General features: G+C 42.6%; 2 protein-coding genes across 2 annotated transcripts in view; one reads left to right on the forward strand and one right to left on the reverse strand.

Moving 5' to 3' along the window:
• Positions 1 to 24,184, reverse strand: part of CAPSL (calcyphosine like) — a 76,100-nt gene continuing 51,916 nt past the window's right edge. The window contains exon 6 of the mRNA XM_080372157.1: positions 1 to 16,353. The gene's annotated coding sequence lies outside the window, so the exon portion shown is untranslated. The remainder of the gene's footprint in view (positions 16,354 to 24,184) is intronic.
• IL7R (interleukin 7 receptor) overlaps positions 16,345 to 24,184 on the forward strand; it is an 18,720-nt gene continuing 10,880 nt past the window's right edge. Inside the window, exons 1-2 of the mRNA XM_080372154.1 lie at positions 16,345 to 17,590; positions 23,257 to 23,395. Of these exons, the coding sequence (XP_080228280.1) occupies positions 17,491 to 17,590; positions 23,257 to 23,395 (239 nt within the window). The 5' untranslated portion in view covers positions 16,345 to 17,490. The remainder of the gene's footprint in view (positions 17,591 to 23,256; positions 23,396 to 24,184) is intronic.

The raw sequence follows: 24,184 nt of genomic DNA on the forward strand, positions 1-24,184 counted from the left end.
CTTTAAAATATGCTATTGGCAGCAGCTATGCTTGTCTTGGACTTGGAGAGGACTGAGGAGTTGTGCTATTTTGGGTATTTATCTTATACCATATGTTCCTTTATTGATTAACACCTCTAATAGTACAGTACTACTAGAATAGATTAATTTAGCATCTTGCAGCTGCAGCTTAACTTCAAATTCCTTATAAAGACTTTTGATGCTGACACGTACAGGTCTTTTAGTTTATAAATACCTGAATGCACTATGAGATCAGCACTCTTAGCACTTCACTACAGAAAATAATATGGCTTTCCTTACGTGAAGGCAAACTATTTGATGTGCAAAAACATTCATGCCTGTAATAGAAATTAACAAAACTTTTAGCCAGCTTTCCCAAAAACTTGCCTAGCCTCTGCTTTGTGTATGGTACACTCATCTGAGATTAAAGCCTTTTTGGGAGCAATAGTTTAACACAGCCAGCTCCATTAACACACCATCATAACAAGAAAATCTCTAGAGAAATATATTTTGAAATATTGTGTGAATACCCAAAAAGAAACTACCAATATGCATTATCATATTGTTTCTCCTTAGCCAAAGAATGCATAAGCATGAAAAATTAACACTTTACTTTTGTAAAATTAAAGATTAAGGAAATACAAGTTTTATAGTACTAGTTTTTCTCTGGAAACAGAGACTATATTGTAGAATTCCCTTGATGATTTTCATCTAAATGATTAAGGAATTATAGTCAGCTGGACATACAATGGATATAAACAGGTAAATGGTGTTGGAGGAGGAGATGCATAATTACACTGTCTACGGGAAGGTATGTTGCTGGTATGTTTTCTCACTTAAATCTATAAGGGCCAGATGTAGGTGCACTGATCTGAAACATAAGATGTTGTACTCCAAAGCTGCTTTGGCTTTCTAAGATGTATGTTAATGTTTTGATGGATTTTTCTGTCTCCTGTTCTAGAGGCACATTTCAATAAGGAGGACAGTGTGACCTGACCTAATTTGATCTGAGTAGGTTACACTTCTAACATACTCACAAATACAAGCTGACCTCATTTAGATCATCATACGTTACTGTGGTTAAAAGGCCCTTGCATTACATCGATTGTCATGCTTATTTAAAAGTGAAGGACTGTTGAAACTTTTCAGACAGCCAAAACAAATGAAATGAATGTCTCAGTAACTGCTGCACCAGCAGTGACTCAGATATAGTAATCTGCATATTTGAGTTTAACCTGGCTTTTAAACATTTGAAATATCCTCAGGAAATTCCATATCAGGTCAGCTTTTTTCTAACTGTCTGAAAAGATGGCAAAGACATCCTTTGTCAGAGTGCTGCAGTGCTGGAGGACATCTTCAGCTTCTTTTACATATTCTTGTGTGGTTTTGAAATGCAGAGTCAATAGCATTAATCAGGAACTTTTTCCTGCATAGGTTCGTGCCTTCATGAAGTCGGAAAGGGCAAGTATCTGTCTCTTCAGATGGTCTGTAACTGACTCTGGAGGACTACAATGGGCATGAAGTTAGGTCTATTAAAGTTCTGTTAAAAAGGTTATTTCAAAAGTAGTGGTGGCATTATAGTATGAAGCTCTGATTTTTTTACTCTTCAGCTGTGCTGTTCAGTTGTTTTATGGTTTAACTAGCATTTTTGACAAAACTAATGAGTAGTGCTCCTGGGGGTGGGGGGTGGGGCAGCATCACTGAGAGAAAGGAGAGGAAGGACAGAAGCAGAAGCTGGTAGATCCCAGAGAAAGGAGGTGGAAGGGGAAGGGGAGAGTGGCAGAAAGACAGAAGGAAGGAGATGGTTAAGGATGTTACTTGAGTATTTAGCAGACACTGAGACCTACTCTTGGGCAGTAGAAAGACGCCCAGGCTATGTCTATATGGCTAAATAAAAAATGGTAAAAGACTGTCCTGCCGTGATGCTAAACCCAGGCTGGCTGGCATCCAAGCTGTGTAGGATTAACCTCCCAAGATCATAATGGTTCCTTTCACACTATGAGGGAAGGGAAGGGAAGGGGTTTGCGTCTTGCTAAGCATTAGGTTTTTCCATTTTCACCTGTGTGAAGTGGAACTTCTTCAAAAGACAGAGATTTCTCTTATGCAATTTAAGTAACTGTAGAGTGCTGATCTATGAGAAACATGCAGACCACAATCATTCATTCCCAACACGTACAACAAGCAGCAGGTTGCCTGCATGCTGGTGGCTCATTAGATAAAACAGTTCCAGCACATAAACCACAGGCAAAAGTGTCACGTCGCACCCACACCTAAATGAACCACTTGTACATCTTTAGGGTAAATAAAAAATCTACATTGGTCAATGTCTTTTCAGAAGTACCTTTGTTTTTACACAACTAAACAGTCTATTAAGTAATGAGTTCAAAAGAAGACATGGAACAAAACATGGTAACAGTAATTTCCATATCTCTCTGAAGATGACAAACCCACTATAAGAGCTGAGTTTTAATTAAGGTAATCAGCTGGAGCTGTCATCTAAAGTAAGTGCCATAGACCGTCTTTTCAGATGTAGTAAAACCTTGCAGATGATTTGAAGGCACTAGATTTTTGTGGGTTTACAGCAAATGAAAGGCTTTCAGACTAAATTGCATGATAAACAGCATTAGCGCAGCTGCCAAATCAGTCACGATATGTAGTTATTGAAATTGTTATTTTCAAATAATAATAATAAAAATAGCTCCTCTCATCTTTGCCAGGCATTCAGAAACTGATCCAAAAATGTGGCAATGTACTTGTGATTCATAAACTTCATTTAGGTTTTGGATTAATAATTTTCAGTTTGTACATGTCAGTCCTATGCATTTTTAGCAATTTGCAAGGATATTTTAGTGTTCATACATTACTAATAATTGTCCCCTTCACATCCAAGTACAGGTGTTTGTAGCAACTAAACTACAAAGCAATTTTTGAATGATTATATAAAATTAATGTTACTCTTAACAACTATTTGTGCATAATATATGAAAAGAGGTAGAAAGCTAAATGGAACAGCTGCTGAGAAGTGTCTTTGCCTCACAGATGTCTATGACAAAATCCCACTTGTGCAGCAAACCCCACGCTCACTTCAGTGTTCCACCGCCCCTGAACATAGGAAGTAGCATTTAGGGACCTTGATCACCAACGATAAATCAGTTATCAAATCTGCTGCTCTTTCCAAAACCTCTGTTCTGAGGCTTTCTAGCCTAACTGAACAATGAGTTCAAACCAATTACAGTGGTTTAACTCCCCACAGTCCCCCATGCTGGTATCTTCTCTGTTGCTAGCTGTTGTTGAACCCTCTGTTTCATCAGCTGTGTATTCTTACATTGGAAAAGAAAATTTGGGGTGTCAATGCATGTCAAGTGTTGGTAATTTTTATATTATTAAGAATATTTTAATAGTATTCAGGATTATAATAAACTTTTTCAAGCTATAAGTATTGGCTCCACTGCATAAACAGGAAAACTTTTTTTTTTTTATAGCTTCTTATCTGAACACCATTTTCTCGTTTGTATGTGCACAAGTTAATTGTCAGGAAACTTCAAGATTCAGCATGTGTTTGTTACAATACCGCTTCTGTGACAGCATAAACCACTGCTAGATAGCAAAGGTGCCTGGGACAGATTCAGCATACCTATACAGGACCCAAAGCTGCATACCAGTAGCAGAGGCAGGACGTGCCCATGTCCTGTTCTGATTCATGGTGCATTTCCCATCCTGCATCCCTTGCTGCTCTGTTCAGCTACTTAGTTAAAACCAGCGGTCACATCGTGGTTTTACGTGAGTGAGCAATTTCAGAGAAAATAAAGTGAAGCTGACATAAAGAGTGGAAATCAAAAATTCTCAAGATTCAGAATTCACTTTTTTTGGTACAGCCTTTCCGTGGTTTCAGAAAGGAGCAGAAGTGAGAGTTTGTTATTGTTATTACTTTCTAAGTACAAAATCATGGTTCATGATGTAACACTGTGGCTGGTTAAAATCCTGACTTTCCCAAACTCAGTTGGACAGCTACTGTGACTTCACTGGAAATGCATATTTATTCATTTAGTGCCTTCAGCTAATTACTGCTAACAAGGTTGCTTTTGTTAACTCTCCAGTAAAGCAGAAGTACAAAGTGCTCCAGACCATGAGGTTCTGTTAAAATGTTGATGCTTTTTCCAGTCTGCTTTCCTAACTAACAACGTTCAGTGTTCCAAATTTCCTCTTCCAAATTTCTCATCCTTTTCAGGTATCTGAATTTGATGGACAAGTGGGCAAAAAAGGCTGCTAAAGGATCAGGATGTTGGCAGGATTTGTAGTTCACGTTGCAGAGTGAGTTTCCTCTCTGTGAAATGATGGTAATATTTACTTATCTTTAAAATTAAGGTTTTGTGGGTTTTGTTATCAATAGTCCCAAATCAGTGTGCTGTAAATAGCTTGATTCCAATACACTTTTACAAAGCATGTTCGTGATGGTGTCTACATCCTCTTTGCTGTGGGGTTGAAGGTAACTGCAACAGGCACAGGGAACCTGTGCAGCCAGCCTTCGCTGGGAGCAGGGGATGACTACATCAGCGTGCCTTTAAAACTGTACTTAGCAATGCTGGCACTTCACATGAACACCGTTATATATTGCCAGTCCTTTTCTGACTTCTTCATAGAAGGAAACCAGCTCTCCTCATACATAGTCAAAGTTCTGAATGAGTCACTCTCATAAAACGACTCCAATTCTGGGAATTTCTCCAAAATATTATACACACACTTTCCCATAGCTGCTGAATGACAATCCAAAGTAACCAATAAAACTGCCTCATGTTGCCCCATAGTTAGGCAAAGGGGCTGTAAAATGGAAGGAACATTTTCTGGAGCACAGCTTTGTAAATACTATTCTGCAGAAGAAACTATGAACAGTTCTTTCCAAAATACATCCTCAAATTCAGGTGCAGAAATCTATTTTTAGTTACTCAAATATATAGTCAAATATTCAAAGGTAATGACCAACTTCTAACAGATCAATGTAGGGTGTTGAGCAGCTGTGAAAATCAAGACAAATATTAGGGATTAAAAGGTTTATCATGAGATTTTCAAAAGCTCTCCAGTGACTGCGAAGCAGAAATCCCACTGAAATTATTTTTCCCCTCTCTTCTTCTTTATTACTTTGAAAATCTTTTTTTAGAGTGGGAGCTAAACTGGAAGATTCCACTTTGCAATTTTTTTCTCTACAATAATAAGAAAGCTGAGAAATGTAAATATAACAGTGTAGGAAGTGCAAAGATGTAGTTCCAGTACTATTTGCAATGCAACATGCAATTTCCTCATCCCTGCAAAGTTCACTTCACATAAGCCTGCACAAATGCTGAGTGCTGTAGCATGCAAAAAAGGTGTTGGGGGAAAGAAGGAAGTAAGTGAAGCATTGGCAAGCACTAAAAGTTGTCACTGATGTTTTCAGTGTGATGAAGTTTGCATAGGGAATTATAACTTTACACTGTACACATTAACATAATGATCTTGAAGCACTACATGGTGTATCTGTGACTGCGGAGGATCTCACCATATGCTCAGTTTTCTCAGTGGTTATAGCATCCAGCAATTAAAATTTCTGGCTTTCCTTCAAGTCTGGCTGAGTCTATTGGGGAAAGCTTAGTAAAATCTACTGGATCTGAGACTCAAAGGAGAATTACATATTCAGGGAATGGAAACATTCAGGGAAGGAAATGCAAATGCTAATGACCTGTTTGCTGAAGTGAAGGTCTGGCCATACAGCATGGTTTCTGGGGACAAGGGGCAGCATATGTCATGACATGGGGAATGTTTGAATGCTGATGTTTCACTTCAGTGAGTGTAGGGTATCATTTATAGCATAGTAATAACTTTACTAGAGCAGGTTGCAAGCTGTGAGGGACTCAGATGCACATGCCTTCTGGCCAGCCCTGGGCCAGGCAGCAATGCTAGCTGGGTGGAAGGGCCCATTGCCTTGGTGTCCCTGTGTCTCACTTCAGTCCTTGGCCTTTCCTACTCCTCTCAGGGGCAGAATGCCCTCTCCTTTTATGCCCAGATATGGATGGCTTCCCTCCCTGTGCCAGCTCGGCTCCTCTATCCAGCTGTGTTGTGGCAAGTGGAGAGCAGAGATCCCAGACCACCAGCTCTCCCCTGGTTTTCACCGTTGTCTCCTTGAGAAAAGAAGTAGGCATTTCATGAACTTCCTCTCTAATTGATCACATGGAGAAATAGTGGACACTAAGTATCACTGGTCCCATCTGACCCCATCTGTGGTCAGAGCCATCCTTTTGTTTTCTGCTGTGCTTCCACTCGGTATCTTACCGATCACTCTCCTAGCTGAAGCTCAGGTTGCAATAAATGTGTACTTCAGCATCTGGTGTCTGTTGAGTTTGATTTTTCTCTTTGGCTGCTCGATATCCAGGTTTTTGTTTTCCTCCTTGTTTTTTTTCTTTTTATCTTTTCCTCTTTTCCAAGCCAAGGTGATTTGGAGCAGGTTTACAGAACATTCTGGTTGTGAACACAAACACCTTGACACTGACGGCTCCTGTGGCTGTGCTGAGGCTGGGTTTGCAGTGCCTTGAAAAGTGAAACCAGGGGAGGTATGCCTGTTTTCAAGTTTTGTTACAAACTCCACCTCAGGCCAAGGTCACTGAAAGGTTGGGCAGCCTACATAACCTGTAAGCAATCCATGTTTATTGTTTTTCACCAGCATTGCTTCACTTTCATACAAGGCCTTGGCACAGGTTCATATGACTGAGATCAGTTTCTGGCCTGGCTTTGGCATTTTCCTTGACTTTTATGGCAACACTCCTTGCATATAACCCACCACAGAGTGAAAGCTAAGATAAAAATTGTGTCTTATGTACAAAACTCAGTGCCATCCCCACAGCCTCGACATTCAGTATGTGATATTAATCCATACAGATGGTAGACAGTAAGAACCAGCATATACCTAACACTCCTGTATGCATTTTAGTGGAAAGAAATCAGCTTCATGGGTAGAAAATACTGGCTGATGCTGTGCAGGGGACCTGCTGCTGGAACTGGGCAGGAGGGCGACACACCTGGCCCCTCTGAGGGTCGGTGGGTGGCCAGCTCCTACGGGAGCACACGCACCCCTGCTGACTGCAAAGAGCTCTTGCTGGTGGAGCTTGTGTTGTTCAGTGAGGTGAACAGCAAACAAAAAGCTCCTTCTTGGCCTACGCTGCACCCACAGCAAGGGAAAAGCTCCGTATTACCGTAGATGTGGTCACCTCCTAAATTACAAGAAGGCATAACTGCAGGGCAGTATGTTCTGCGCCGTGCCTATGTGCAGAGACCTGAACACTAGTCAGGCCTTTTGTATTCCTTCTCTCTGGGATGCTGGCTCCCATTCCTGTGATGCTGACATTGCACAGATCTTGGCAAACTTCTCCATGAGTACCATGCTGATCGTTCAGGACAGCATAAGGTGAGTGAACCCTCCCACTGCAGTTCACCTTCTCCTGCACGTGTGATGCCTGCAGACACTAAAAGCTGTCTTTCTCCTCTTCCCATGCACTGTGATTTCCACCTCCTCTTCCACACAGGCAACATCTCTCTTAAACAGTAGTGCTGAAATTGGAAAGAATAATGACCCTTTCTTTGATCATTGAAACCGCTTTGGGTAATGTATTTCTTAATGAAACTTGCCTCATTTTAACTGTAACAACATCTGTTCAGCTCATGCTGGGCAGCCCAGCTAGCCAGACCAAGAAGCTGGGAGGATGACTGCAGCTTGTAGGGAGGACATGTGAGCAAGGCAAATAACAGCTCCATAAAATTAAACAATTAAGAGTCCCAAGTGAACCTGGCCAAAATAGGTGCTTTCAAAGGTAGCCTCACATTCCCAGAAGTCAGCTTTTGTATATCATCTGGTCAATGTTTGCACTCTGACAATCTTTTTATTGGATAAAGGTCTGAGCTCAGGGAAGTAATAGCTCAAAAATGAAGTTAGGTGAGACTGTGGCCATGTAATTCAGCAGGTGATAGCAGTAGATGCAGCAGTTAAAACAACCACTCTGATCCAGAATGTATAAGCACAAGAATGTGGAGAACTGCAGTAATGATAAAATCCCTGCACACGGGGATTAGTGAGGCTCTTATGAGAGTATTGTGTCTGGTTCTGAGCACTTCCGAAAAAAGCTGAAGGAAAATCTGATGTCGGGAAGACATGTCTTAACAAGTGAGTTTAAAGCCCTGGATCTAGTTTACTTGTAAGTTTACTAGTTTACAAAAATGTGATAAAACAGTAATTCCGTGGTTGACCACAATTTTCTGCATGGGAAAGGATTTCAGATAATTCATTTTTGTAAACAGAAGAAGACAAGGTCTGCTCACTGGAAGCTGGGTTTAGAAAAATTTTCACATATAACTGGAATGATACAGACGGTTAATTTCAGGGGTGCAGTAGCTCCTCCTCCACTTCAAGTCTTCAAAAGACCAAATGTAATAAACTCAGGCATCACAAATAAAACTGATACAGGGATGAGGGAATGGTATTCTTTGGACAGTGTTGTGTTGCAGGGCAGACCACTTCATCATGATGGTCTGTTCTGCTTTATAAAACCTCTGGTTACGTTCACAGCACACAGGAATGAACCACTGTGGTGATATGGTCATGCTGACGCAGAGTCCGTTGAAGTTTACTTCCCATTACAGTAAATTAGGTGAATCAGAACTCTATGCTAATAATGCTATTTAGCATTCAGCTTTCATAACTCCAGCTTTATAGCATTTGAGGTGGTGCCTGAATCTCTTACCTTCATTGGACTGTGAACTGAGAATATTGCGGGGCTGGAGGATTCAGTTTCCACATTACATTGAATGGGAGCAATTTTTTTGTTGGTACCCTTCATTCAGTTCTCCAGCTGGGATGAAATTCTCACTGCATCAGATTACCTTCTTTCTTACATTTTCTACATATTGCTGTGGTGAAATTCCCTGTATTTCTTTGATCTTTTTGCTTATATGCCTCGGCGTGAAGCAAAGGAGACCTGGTAAGGATTGTTAGCCCCATACTGCTACCCTTTAGATGTTACACTGATGCAGTAATCCCTCAAAAATAATTGCTGTGTAGGATATAATAACAATGTGTCAGTCCTCTGCTGTGCCATGTAGACCTGCTGGATGCCACACCTGAAGCTTTCTGTTGAGCAGACACCACGCTCTAGATTTCAGTCCTATATCACCTTTCTTTTTTCACATTACTGACATAGACCAATTTAATCCTGTAGAGAAAGAAAGATCAATCATACTCAGTTTGGTGTTTTAGTCTACTTTGATCAGCATGGATAAGGAGCCGTCTAAAAATTAAACAAAAAATTCAAAGTCAGTTAAGAACCTTTCCCTTGGGGTGAAGGAGGTGGCCAGCAGGACTGTGTTATCTCAGTGCCCAACTCTTTTATTTGGGTGGCTGAAGAGCGTTCTTTGCGCTCTGTCCAGGCAGGAGCAGGGCAGAGCATGGCGTGTTTGCCTTGCGGTGGTGGTTGTGGCACCTCGCTTTGGGGAGCTGGTGGGGAAGAGCAGCCTGAGTGGCTACACGTGGCAGAAGAGGAACAGGGAGCGCAAGGAGCAGGGAAGAGTGGAAGGAATGGGAACAAGTCAGCCAACGGGGGCTTTGCAGCAGGAATGGAGACAGTGAAGGCAGGCAGCAGCAGGCCTTAGCAGAGATTAAAAGAAAGAGACTTTCTGAAGGACACCGAGGGTACCGTAGAGCCTTTTGCCAGTAGGCTGGGCTGAGAGCAAGCCTGCAGAATGGGTCCTCTGTTACACTGGGCAGTATCTGAAATCTGATGGAGTTTCTCCATTTCCAAATGTGAAAAACATGAAACCATCTCTGGGTGGTTTTTAAATGCTCATTAGAACAACAAGACAAGGACAAATCTGCGCGCCAGCTCTGCCATCTGGGGTCCCATCACAACTTGCATGTGGCCTTCTGCAATTAGTGCCTCATCTGCATGTTTCTTTTTCTCTTTACTGATCAGGAGTAATGAATGGGGAGAAAACCTGTAAATATTTTTGCCTGTTAGAGAGATTTCCCCACCCCTACATTCATATTGAAAATAGAGGATAATCTTTCAGATTGATCACATGTATTTTCCTGTGATTTTCTGGCATGAAGTGTCTCAATTTAATGATATCTCAAACATTAGTCCTATTTAATTGATACAATGTAGTTGCAATTCATTTTGAACAGATAAACATCTCAGTGCACAAAATGTTTGTCAAACCAAATCACATGAATTATGTACCTTTTTGTTACCTTTGATAATGTCTGTTTAAAATATGGTTTTTTCAGTTGCAATTTCGTTTTCTTGTGTGTCTTGCTCAGCTCCTCTACTTCTAGGTAGCTTTCATACCAGGAAGAAGATTTTAAAATATATTTAAATGTAAATAAATGTAAAAAACTGTAAATAAATTATTACTCTCTTTTGTGACCTTTTTTAATCTAGTTTATCTAGTCCTCATCCGCTTAAGTGTTCTAAATGTTTTTTCAGAAACAATAAGCTCTGTTATCCCTGTGGCTAGCAGTCGCTATGGCTGTTGCTGGGGTTTTAATGCTGTTCATTAAGCCACTGGAAGACTGATACATGCTGAGATGTGCAAGGAGGAGCAAAAGGAACCTTTGCTGGTATTCACGGTTGCCTCCAGCAGCCTGATCCACCCAAGTCCACTCCACATCCATCTCCAGCACAAACCTTGGTTTGGAAACACGCCAGCCTTCTAAAAGCCTGTCTCTGGAGGACCTGCCTCTCCCTGCAGACTGTCCCTCTCCCTGAGTGCAGGGGTGAGGACTCAGCCCACTCTGGGGTCTGTGTTCAAGGGCTGCAGCACAAAACCCACAGAAATGGCGTGAGGGGACAAACATGGGCAGGGCCAGCCCCATGACAGGGCACTCGGCACTGGAGCCACGGTCCTTCCCATCCCACCTTACTGCAGCTCCCGTGGGGCTGTGGGCACCCCAGCTTTGCCACACCACCTGTCGCTGACACTGGCTTTTTCCCCTGAAGCTTCAGCTTCCACTTTTGCCCACTTTCATAACTGCAGCAGCTGTTAGCAGAAGTACCAGCAGTACTTGCATGCCATGCCCTGCCCAGGCAGGTGGGGGTCCCTTGCCTGCCCCAGTGGGAGGGAAGGGGAGAAGCACAGGGGTGCTGCCACCCTCATGCCAGCACCGCCTGCTGGGTGCACACCCCCTCCCCCCTGCTTACCTGGCAGTGCTGGAGCTGTATTTGTAATAAACATTAGAAATGTGATTTCAGGTTCCTCGCGCTCCTTCGCATGTGCCACCAGCATCAACTCCCTCAGTGTGTTTTCTGTCCACCTAATTCATTCTGACTCATTCCGTCCACCTGTTTGATTTTACAGGGACATGCCATCACACTGCCTCTGTTCGCACCTTCCCTTTGTTCTCTTTGCTGAGGTCTATGCTTGCTTTTCATCTGGGGTTTACCAAAGAGTCCAGGTCTGTGTCATGGGCTAGTCATACATTGGAATGCAGTCTCCTACACCCCCTTGGCTTTTATTTCTGGTATAGGGTTGGGATGCAAGAACACTATGGCTAAATATTTACCCAAAAGCAGCCGCAGCTGTCACGGACAGATTCCTAAAGAATGTATTCAGATGAAACCAAATTAGGTTTTAGTAATTCAAAATTTTTAAGTAAAGGAAGATTTAAAACCAAATTCATTAAAAAGAAAGAAAATTAAAACATATGTAATTCAGAAGTTGCAGGAGTCAGACTGGAGTACTTTGCAGAATTAAAATACATTAGCAAAATGCTTAGTTGTCACCAAAATAGCAGAGTTTTGGTCCAGCATTGGTTTTGAAAAATGTCATTGAGCAAGTACGGTGGCCTTATGGCAGGCATTCTCTTGCCAGATCTCCTAAGTGAGTAATATGTCTTGTAGTAGTTTATATGTTTCTTTAAGACATAAAACAATACTGTGAAGACAATCTAAGCTTTAATTTCTTCAACTGTGCTTTAACTCAGGTTATTGTAGAGAATAGCTAAAAGTATGATCCTGAGCACCCTAAAGACTTAGAAACTAGCAAAGAAATAAAAGAAGCCCAGAATATGACTTAATATGGCTGTTAATGTTACTGCTGTTGCTGTATATGTTACTTATGGTGAGGTGGGGGTGGGGGTGTGGAATCACCTTTTTTAGTTTGTCTTGTAGTTTTGGAGCCTGAGCTCATACTATTTGAATGCCTGACAAAAGTAGACACCAGTCCCTCCTGCTTTACCCTTCACCCAGCAATGTTCTAACTTTTCTGTATTCTTCCCTCAGTATAACAGGGCTCCTTGAAATACGGTGCCAATTTATAAGTCCTGGGGGAGGAAGTTCAAAGTAGTAATTTTAAGTGTCAAAACCTCAAAGACGAAGACAGTTCAAAGAAACAGTCAAAAATTTCTGCTCTCTGTTACTTACTCATGGCTCCTTTCTTCAGGACAACACGGTGAAGAAGTATCTTCCACCCTGTGCTGCTCTCTTACTCTGCAGACCAATGTCATTTGGTTATGAGGGAAGCAAGTAACTCTATTTAATTTCTGCGTTTCACGCCTTCCATCACTCTTGCCAGAGTTGGTTTCTTAGCTGAATAACGGCAGTGTCTACTCTCACACCCTCTGTCCCTCTTTCCACCTAAGGCTTCAAGTTATGTTGTCCATAGCAACGTTGCTTTAAGCAATACTGACTCCCACATGCTCCTGCTGTTGGGCCAGCCAGACACTTCTTAGAGCAGACTGAGGCTAACATGAAGTCCTTCAGCTGGGGAGCTGTCGAGAGATGTCTCCACCAGCAAGAAGATACGTGGAATCAAGTTTTCAAAGCAGGTCAGAGGAAGAAATGTCAGGAGGCAACAAAAAAAGGAGAATCTGAATCCTTTTTCTATGTAGAAGTTGTCCTCCTCACGGCTGAAGTTGGCTGGAAGATTCCTGCATCCTGGGATATCTGGTTAAGAAAATTAAAATCTAAGTATGAAGTCTGAGTATATATGCAATACATGTTGTAATGAGATTCTGGTTTACTACTTGCCTTAACTTTAACAAGCTCTTTGCTAACAGTAAAAAGTAATAATAACCATGGTAATCACATTTTTTTTAGTCTTAGGCACCAAACTGTAACTTACAAATATGGGTATTAACATCTCAATTTCAAGTGTTTATTGAGTTTCATAAATTCTGTTTCAGAGCTGCATGAATTCCCCGGTTTGTCTTTCTGGCAATAATCTGAAGAAACATCCTATGGCAGATTTTTTAATAGGGTGTTTAGGGTATTTTTTCTTGAAGCTTTTATTTAATGAGATTCTGAAACATGTTAAAGTTATGCACAAATTAAATACTGCTTTGAAGGAGGATGAACCTAAAATACAAACCAATCTTGAATCAACACCCATGGCCCATACAAGGGAGGAGAAATTGTGCCGTCCTGTCCTCCAGCTCACCATGTCTTTGAAGAGCAGTGCAGAGTGGGTCTGGGTCAGATCAGAGAAGGCAGAGAGACCGGTACCCTCGTTCTGTGATATATTGAGATAATTTGTTAATAGCCCAAGGAACTCCTATGCTGTATGGATGGCCAAGAAACTCAGTAACTCCTGCCAAATCTGACCAACCTGAGAAAAGTGCTGTCCTGGTCCCCAGATGGGACATGGGTTTACATAAAGACACACCAAATGAGGTCCTCAGACTCAAAGATGCCTGTATCCTCCAGCCATCAGTGTCTACATAACCTGTCTCCAGTGCTGCACACTGGGATGTGTCTGGAGGACCAGGTTCTTTTGGCTCCCACTAACACTCTGGCATCTCCCTGAACTGGAATGTTTGGAAACTGTAGCTGGTCGAAGCATGGGATCTACCTTCAGGTTAGTAGCAGGTACTGGTAGCAGGCTTAAATCAGCATATGTACAGAAGCCTTTTGCATATTTTGGAGGCAAAACAGAATCAAAATGGACTTTTGTGTCCTCAGGAGAGTAAAAAACAAGTGAACAAACAGTATAAGAAGCAAATAGGAATGCTAACTTGTAGATGACTTGCTAACCAAGTCATTTTCAACTGCTTTGATAATCTAAGAAGACAGTGGGTCATGTGGAGCAGTCAGCAGGGAGTGCTGAGGAGCTGGTACCCTGCAGGGTCAGCACATAAGGCACTGGGAAAATTTCCCCAGTCATACAGGTTGTAACCTGGACTTCGTTGACTGACAAAAATGTAAGAGGGCCTAGGGTGACTCAGAAGCTCCAAAGCAGCGTGTTGGGACCCAAAGAGGGCTGCAGACAAATGAAGCACAAATGCATTTTTGCTGGACCATCAAAACTCTTACTCGTTTAAACTGGGGGGTTTGGTTTGCTTGTTTGTGTGGGGTTTTGGTTTTGGTTTTTTGTGTGTGTGTGTGGTTGTTGTTGTTTGGTTTTGTTTTGGTTTTTGGAACTCTGAACTAAGAGGCAGAAGCAGTGTGAATTTATTGCAGATGAAAAGTAATCCAGTCTTCTTTCAGCCTCTCCTGGATGCTAACATTTCAGCTGCTCTAAGATTTAGACACTCACAAATTTGGTTTCCTGTCTCTAGAGCATTAGAGGAAGGCAACAAGGTGAGACGAATGGACTCAAGTACCTCATAGAAATCAAACAAATTCTGAAGCAGAGACCCAGAAGTAAAACAAAATGTACTTTTGCTACAGGGTTTTTCTCTACACTATTTTTTTTTCTTTTCATTGTGGTCCCTCATTTCCCCACCCAGACAAAATGCAGCTATGACAACATGGAAATCCCCTGAGTGGCACAGCTCTGATAATAAGATTGTTCAGGTTCAACCAAAATATTATGTCTGAAAAGTCTTTTTCTTTTAGTTTGTTCCAGCTGAAACAGGAAAAAAGAAAAAAGAAAAAAAAGATCAAAGTGATAGCCCACTCAATTATAAACAAGAAAATTTAAAGTGAGAAGGTGTCGTTTCCGGAGAGTGATCATTTTGCACAGGAGAGTCCTCCTTTATCGACACCTCTGGCTGAAAACGACCCTGAGGGTTTCCAGAATAATATGACATTGAATATTATTAAGCCAGGTGCTGACATCTTTAAATGAATGTCTCCAAAGCAAGCCAGGGGTAGGCTTTAGGGATGTGAAGTTACTGGGACCCAGTCTCATTGATTCAAGTTTGGCATCGAGGAGCTTGGATCAAGCTTAGAAAACTCAGTAGGGAAAGATGTGGACTAACTACTCCTAAAGTCCCACCAGCAGACTCAGACCCCTGAAAGGGGTTATTTCGTGAAGGGATCACTGACCCAAATAAAGCTGTAAGTGAAGAAAATTTCTTGAGCAAGGGTCCGCCAGGCTACGGTGCTTCTGTCGTCAGTGGCTTCTTGGCCTTGGTGCCGTGTCCAGCTCCTGCTCTGCTTCCTATAGGTCGTTGCTGTAACCTGGCAGGTCCCTTTCCTGCTTGTGGGTGGTAGGTATTGTAGACGTCTGCCAAGCAGACATCTACCCCATGCCTCACCTTGAGCTTCTTTTGAATTGAGAAAAATAAATGTGTTTTAGGGGTTTAGATTTCATCTTTTGACTGTCTGTGTTAGGATGAGATGAACCATGCTTTCCACTGGCAGGATGGGAACAAAGCGTGAAAAGCTCTGACATAGGAGTATACGCTGTAAATACCTACGTATTGACCAATGAATCCAAAGTTCTGTATCTGCCTAGCCTCAGTACACCTTCAGGGAATGCTTTGGTGGGGAGCCTCAGGGTAATTCCACAAGGAGGGACTTGACAGAGGTATGGGAGATGTCCATCTTCTGGGAAGCCTCGCTGAGCTTTTGTGAAAAGGGAGCAATTTCTTCCCATTTGTCATGGTTTAACTCCAGGCAGGTTAAAACGGGGCAGGGGAGCCCAGAAACACCCTCTTGGCTACCCATTGCCCCCTGCTCAGGGCAGCTAGTGACACTGGAGGACAGTCCCTGATCTCCTAGCAAGGACACTTTTCCAGACATGAGAGCTGAGCTTTCATCATTTCAGTGAGCGGTTTAGATTATTTGCTTGCAAATGAAAAATCTGGTGTGGTTTGTATACTGAGTCTTCTGATTATAGCGTCATCATTTTTCTCGTTGCTTGGGTATTGCTACCAACTTTGCCCTCAGTTCATTTTACGCCTCCAACATAAAACTTTTTTGGTGCAGCCAGGGCTGCGCCAGAGCTTGCTCTTCTCTTTCAGGTCTTCATCTCACTTGTAGTTAGCCACATCAGTCAGCTGTGTACAAGGCCCTGCATCATGCTCTAGTGTGCGTTGGTGTATGCAGCCACAGAAAACGTGTGAAGGAAATACTTAACGCCTCTTGATCTTCCGCTTTCTACCTCTGCTTTGTCCAAAGCCTGAAAAAAAGTGAGATGTACCACTTCATTCTCAGGACATAGGTTTTGCAGGATTAGTTTTTTAGATCACAGCTTTTCTGGGTCAGCATTGCCTTATGTGGGACTTCATAGAACCACGGAGTAGTTTGGGTTGGAAAGGACCTCTGAAAATCATCTAGTTCTACCTCACCCTGCAGTCAGCAGGGACTTTAACTAGATCGGGTTACTCAGAGCCCTGTCCACTCTGACCTTGAACGTTTCCAGGGATGGGTTATCTACCATATTTCTGGGCAACCTGTTCTAGTGTCTCCCCACCCTCATCGTAAAAAATTTATTCCCTATGCCCAATATAAATCTATCTTCTTTCAGTTCAAAACTGTTGCTCCTTGTCCTGCCACTACAGACCCTGGTAAAAAAGTCTTTCTCCATCTTTCTTATGCACACTTTATATAATGAAAGGCCATAGTAAGGTTTCTCTGGAGCCTTCTCTTCTCCAGGCTGAATAATCACAACTGTCTCAGCCTGTCTTCATAGATGTGGTCCATTATTTGATCATCTTTGTGTCCCTCCAGTGGACCCACTCCAACAGGTCCATGTCTTTCCTGTGCTGGAGGCTCCAGATCTGGACACATTACCCGAGGTGGTGTCTCACCAGCATGGAGTAGAGGGGCAGAACCACCTTCCTCGACCTGCTGGTCACACTGCTTTTGATGCCAACACTTAAAGAATAAGTAGCAGATATCACTCTCAATGTTTCATATCTGGACTGGACCTGTGTATCGCCATCAAGAGGAAAGTGGATGAGAGGGCTAAACTGTGCTCTCAGGGAAACCAGCAGCAAGAATCCCACTAGCCAAGCCAGGAGAGCCATCTGTAAAATGTGCTCCCGACCCACTGGACTTGACCAGATTTCGTCCAGTGAGTCAGTGGGCCTGATACAGAAGGTCCTTAGTTTTGAAGTGGGAAGCATGTTTCAAAGTAAAAGCTCTGCAAGTATCTTCACACTGGCTTCCTGCTCTCTGCCACTAGTCATCCTTGTCGGCATGTTTACATTTCCCCTTGCCTGACGTCTCTTTATCAGGCAATGGGTTTGTTCTGCGCCTAGTATAAAGCAAGTGAGTGCAGGTTTCGCACGCACATGTACTGTATACATGCAGCATGCTCAGGATGACACAGACGAGTACAGCATTGAGCATTTTCGCCTTGTTTCTTCACACCACTTTTGGGGAAAGTGGTTGCACCTCAGCAGATGGTGATGGTGAGTCATTTCATCTTCATCTTTCCACTCATGTATGACCTTGAAAAAACTAAATTAAAAGCTCCAGAATGCAACTGCTGGGTTAAACGTGTTAGTGTTTTAGCTTCCAGTCTCTTTCTTCCAGTGCCAGTATCTGAGGCAGATGTGGGGCAGAGGATACCTATTTAATTTAATTCCCAAGTCTCCTGTCCTTGTAATGTCCACATTTGTATGGCATGAGGGACATCATTGCTGTACGCAGAGGGCATGCAAGATCAGACCCATTAATCCTCTCTCATATCTACTGCTCATGTGAGGAGTTATGCCTGGGAGTAGGGTACTGCTTGACTCTTCTGCAGTCCATGGTAGCTCTGAGCTGCTATCAGAGAAGGGTGAGGTTCTGGCTTCTCTTGCTTTTCTTGGCAGTTTCCTCCAGAGAAAACGTTTCAATGTGCCTCAAACTTGGCCCAAATTTTCCACTTCTCTTTTCTCTTTCTTTAAGCAATTGCATCAGGTATATCTGGGGCACAGTCCCAGTGTCCCTTGTAGTATGGCTGAAGCAGCAACTCAACCAGGGAGTTCTCACAGCCCATCACTAAGACCATTTATCCCTTACTCAGCAAAATAATTCTAAATGCATTCAACAGCTTAAATTTGATCTTATTGCAGATTTCATTACCTCATTTAGAGAAGTGAAAATTATTTAGTAGCTTCAAAATAAAAAATCAAATCATAAAGAACAGCAATAAAACCACTGTTTCAAGTGTGCTGTCCCTTTTCTGAAAAGGCAGCTGAAAAAAAATGGATTTACAGATTCAGTCCTGGATCTGTTAAACTCTTACTTGTCTAAAACTAAACAAACAGTAGTGACGATTTGTTGCACTGTGCCTGAAGGACATGGGCACTCACTCAGTTACTGGTAGTTTTAGGGCTCCCTTGTTTGGAAGCAAAAGAGGTTTTGGTTTTTAGGAAGTTAATGGCTGTGTTCCTATGCTCTCTCACAGACGGGGAATCTCATTTTCCCCTGTGTGTCACGTATTATATAACACATATGTATGTGCATACATGCATATATACATAGATAGATATATGCAATAATTTTTTTTAGTTAGAGGAAAACAGTGAGTGTCTCAGAAGTGCATCTAAGAGCCATGTTTTTTCCTATTTGCCTTTAATTTATACAGTCTGCAGCCAGCTTTGGCAAGCACCAGTGGTGGTGAATGGTTAACCCTAGAGATTTATCATGGGTGTCACTGAAACCTTTAGGGCTTCCCAAAAGCTGGAATGACTGACTTAACTTCCACTAAACCATAATTTGCTTAGAATTAAAGACAAACAGATTCAGAAAATCCCCACTGAGCAATTAGCAGCTTTTATGATTTCTTCATGAGTTTTGTGGGTTTGGTCAATAAATTAAACAATCCAGGGTAAATTCACCTGTGATGGATGTTGGCTTTCATTCTTCACCTTTCTGACTCGCCCTTCCTCCTGTCAAAGTGCTGCTAGCCAACACAGGCATGAGCTCACCCCTTCTTAGGGGCAGAGGAAGGAAAAGCTCATTGCAGCTTTTGCCTTCATCTCTTCCTTGCTGAGCAGCAGCCTGCCCCCCAGGTGCTGTCCCCCAGCCTGGCAGAGCTGGTGGAGGTCCCCAGAAGCCCTAGGAGAGCTGTCAGCAGAGCTAAGAAGGGGCAGCCATGGCCATGCAGGAGGGCATGAGCAGGGGGAGCAGGGGGCAGCAGGCTGCAGGAGCTCACGGATGGCTCAGCTGGCTTCAGTGGTCCTCCTACCCACCCTTGTTCTTTTTATGCAACCCACCTCAAAACTACAGTTAGTAAAATAAGTTCTTCCTAAATCGGATCAGCGCGAGAGACCTTGCCTTACTCCGCCTTTGGAGGCAGTGACTTCACTGACCTTGGAAATTCAGTCACAGATTCTGCAGGTGCTTAACAGTGCCATTGATTTCACATGTTATTGCTAGTCCCGGTGGCTTCAGACTTTAAAGCTGAAGCATGTCCACAGCCTCTGCTAAGACTCCTCTCTTGGTAAAGGCTCATGATTCCTGCAGTGATCTGCACCAGCCTGCTGGGTGCTGCCCCAACCCAAGAGACAACCATTTCTGTGAAGTCCCTGCCATGGCTGTAGCTCTAAAAGCAGTTTTACTCCTGCTTAGAATTGCCCCACCTCAAGCCCTGCCTTGATTTCAGCTAAGCCAGACTCAGGGCTTTGCCTGATCTGGGCTTCGCAAGGAAAAAAAATAAAAAATTATCCTGTAAACTTTAAATTGTGGAAAGAGTCCTTAGTAGTGTGAGTCATGGTGCAGTCATCAAAACCGTTCACATAGCAAACACATTCATGTGTGGATGTTCTGAGGTTTAGGGAAGAAGTGTAGCTGAGGCTACATGCATATTTATGTCAGACAAAAAAAAATTAATTAGTCGTGGAGGAATCATACCAGAAAAAACATTTCAAATTGCTTACTTAACACTGTTTATGAGGTTTAATTATCATTTAATTATTATTTAATTATCTATGCTTATGATGTTGTTTCCATGAATAAGGAATCACATAATCACAAATGAAAATGTGGTGTCAAAGAGGCAAGGTCAGCTTTCCTTCCAGTGCAGTATCAAAGGTGCACTGTGCTGGTGAAACCTTACATGGCTGTTGAAACTGCAGGATAAAGCCTTTTTCTTTCTTTTCATTTTGCAGTAAGCCAGATAGAATATGAATTAAGAGTTCTGTCACATCTCTGCAAAGCAGCAGCAGCCAGCTAAAAAGTTGTTTCTCATATGCCGTTTATTAATATGATGATTATCAGGTTTGTGTGTTTATGCAAAATCAGATATATGTAGTCTGCATGTACAGAGAGCACCAAGAAGTATCTCTCTCTCTCTCTCATATGAAGGAAGATAGGTCATCCTACCTCGTAAGTTTTAATGTCTTGAGGTATCTATCAGTATAAATAAGTCAGTCTACTGGTAATTGCAAGTAAAGTCTTAGAGAGGCGTAAAATGTGACATTTGAGTTTTGGGTGTATCTATCTATACAAAATATGGGGGTTTTCCATTTTACGCAGATTCATTTCAGCTTACTTGTTATCCTCTGAATTTTGAATACGTGTGTATCTGTATGCACACATTTTTACCTGCAAATATGTAATTTTATGTAATACACATTTCTGTACATGTATGTCTGCCCAAATGTCTCAGGGCTGCATTGATCAAGATGTATGTATTTCAACATGTAGGAAACTGCTGCAGGGTTTGTCCTGGAGTTGCACTGACCTCTTGAATGTAGTGGTCAAATAGAGTAACTCTGACCAGCACCTGCCCTGTCTGTGGCTGTAGTGCACAGATTATCCCTCAAAGCAGCACCGCTGGTGGAAGGCACAGCATTTTGATGCCTTTCAGGGAGAGTTGAGCTACCCCTGGGACAGACCCCACCAGAGCTGCAGTGAGATCAGTAATTGCCCCTTAGCACTGGTTGCTCATGGTGGTAAATGGCCACTACATCTTAGCACAGGGGATAGATCTGCTGCTGAGTTCCAGATTAGTGCAGTATCAGATGCTCCCATCCCTCCTGCTGCCCGCCACAGGTACTGGTGGGAGCAGCCCCCTTCCTAGTCCCTGCCCACACTGCTTTTGCATTTTTCTCTACATTCCTGATTGACTTCTGAATTTCTTTTCTTACTCAAAAGCTGATCCAGATGCACCTCAGCTCCGAGATCAGAAGGAAGTGCTGCTGATAGTGACCCTGTGGCATAATGCTCTTTACTTAGATTTTAAGGCAATCAACAAACTCTCCCCTGCTTTCTACCTGCTGTCAAACTATGACCGTTTCAGATCTTCAGATGTGCTCCCATGCTGGACTAGGTCTATGGTCTGTGCGTCTCGGTGTGCACTGGCAGGATTGGCCAGGACATCACCAGCAGGACTACGAATCTGGTATCCAAGTAGCCGGTCATGTCTCAGTGATTCATTTCACCTAAGTGACAGCAGAGATGACCATCATTTCCTCTGGGAGGGATTTTCCATTTGAAATGTTTCCATGGGCATTTTCCCACACTGTCTGTTAGTGAGTGTGAGTCACTGATATGCCCAGAGCAGCCACGGTCCTGTTCTTGCAGTGGTAGGTGCCCTGCATGACAAGGCCACGCCTGAGCAGTGGGTAGGAGGACACCAAGTAGGAGATGGGGAATAGCCGCTGGACATGGGAAAGAGGGTTATGTATCACCACAGCTACCCTTAACACTGGTAAAAGAAGGCAGAGACACTCCTGCCCCAAGGATCCATTAAGGGGTCACGGCAATTACCCTTTCCCTGTCTGCTCGTCTACAGTAGGTGAGATTTCATGAAATGAGGCTGAACCGGCAGTTTCCACCGGAGAGGACTCCTCTCAGAAGCATCAGGTTTTGCTTCACTGACCTCATACCTGCCAAGTGTAGGACTTGAGACATAAGCTCTTAGTCAAATAGTGATTGTGTTATTAGTCATCAAAGCAAATCTGCAGGAAGCCAAGCATTCTGGCAGAAAGTCTGAGCTTTCCCTCCTGAGCCCAAATTTGTGACATTTCAGAAAACTTTGCAGTATAATCAAAATGTGGCTTAATTATCTCATGATACCAAAATACTCTTGCTTTCCTAAACCCACCCATTTAATTTCCCAGTCTTCTCAGGAACCTGGTGACAAGCTAGACCATCACAGCACAGGCAGGGGCAGAGCAGAGGCCAGAGGATGCTGTTTGGGCGTGCTTGGCCACCTGCAGCATGGCTGGTCCTGATGCAGGTGAAGCCATGGCAACTGCTGAGCATGCATTCTCTGCTGTGGATCTGCCACTTTGGAGCTACAAGGTGTTTGATGCAATTTCAGGCTGTCTTGAGCTAAAATTCCCATACAAAAACTCCCGTTGAAACTAGCCCTTGCTCTTGAACAGATGTTCCCCTCAAGCATCAGTCCCAGACACCTCTGGCAGTGACTGTGCAGAGTATATCCCCCAGTGCATGTTTCTGTTCTACTTATTTTTAAGAGTGTTTCAGTCCTTGACTTGAATAATCTGCTTTTCAGCAGGCACCATGAACTTGCCCTGCTTCGCATGCCCCAGGATAGCAGAATTTTGTCGCTCTTAATAGGAAAACCTGTTTGAGAAAGTTCTGAGATGATTTTCAGATAGAGTAGGTCCTGGTGTTATCTTGGCATGAAGTTTATCCGTAATTTTAAAATGAGAATGCTCCTGTCCCTGGCTCAGACTTAGGAGGAATTAAACTGCAGTGTGAACAATGTGTTTTTCTGTCTCGCACTTGACACTGGGACTTTTTTACCGAGGTTTACAGGTCAACATCAGTGCCCTTCTTTGCCAGTGATTAATAGAAGAGACGTAGGGTGTCTTGTCTGACTAAACCATCTGCAACGCTATGTCTTTTTATAGTTCACAGACCGGTGATGCAGAATGTATCTATGTGCGTGGTAAGTGGCAGGGCTTCACTGGCATGCAGGGAAAGCAAACCTGAAAGGTGCAAGTGGCCTTTAATTTCATTTTGAAACAAGCTTTCTTTGCTTCTTACAAAACAGGTGGGTCGATCCTCTTCCTTTCAGGCAACCATGTAAAGAAACAACCTCCTATACAACGGAGCTGCAAATTGAATACACTCATGGGTTTGCTTCAGTAACATCCTACTAATCTCTCCTTAGGGACTTTTGGAGATGATGAACCAGACAATTTTGACATCGACTGTTTCAGTCATCTGGAATTTAAGGGTTCCTATAGCAGCCTGACCTGCAATTTTACTGAGCTGCCTCCTCACAACACTAACTATACCCTATCCCTGTGGTAAGTGCTATCAGTCCATCCTTTGGTAAACTTCTGGAAAGCAAAGTGCTAAGCCCTGGTGAATCCTGTTGCCCTATGCTGGGACACAGGAACAGCAAAGCTAGACAAAATTCTGTTTCAGAGAGTTTTGCTGAGCTTGACTACTCTATTCAGCAAAGAAGAAGAGTTTACTGAAATAGAATATAACTTCCCTAGTAAGAAAAAAAGTCATCTGGAAGGGTCTGTAAAGGGCTTTATAATGTCTCTGATAGTCCTGATCTTGCCTCTGCTTCTCTGGAACACCTTTAATTACAGATGCAGCCTAGCATGAACTGAGCATTTTTCCATTAAATCAAATGATATTGTTAGGAAATCAAACCTAGCCTTTATCAAGTGAAAAGTAAAAAAGTTTTTGAAGAGGCAGACCCTTCCCACAGAAAATTCTTTGGCAAGAAGGCTGATTTTCTACTGCAGTGAAAATGCCTTTATGTAGGTAAGGAAAAAATTAAGCAGTTGTCTTTGCACATGCTGGAATGAATATACAAAACCCAGACAGTTACGAAACACATCAATCATCTCCACTTCTTTTTGAGTTTCTTCTTGAAACTCTTTTCCACCTTCTTTTTAAGTGATACACCAAGTTGAAGAAGCTCAGGTTTGGTTTCTTTAGAATACTTCTGCTTTTCCCTTTGCCTGTTTTTCCTGAAACTGAAAGTTCTGTGGCAGCCAGCAGAAGCAGATTTTTTTTTTATCATGCTATTGTAATCACTACTTTTTTTCCACCTAGTTTATTAGAATCTTTCTATTTCA

The sequence above is a fragment of the Falco punctatus genome (assembly GCF_963210335.1).
Source record: "Falco punctatus genome assembly, chromosome: Z".
NCBI lineage: Eukaryota > Metazoa > Chordata > Aves > Falconiformes > Falconidae > Falco > Falco punctatus.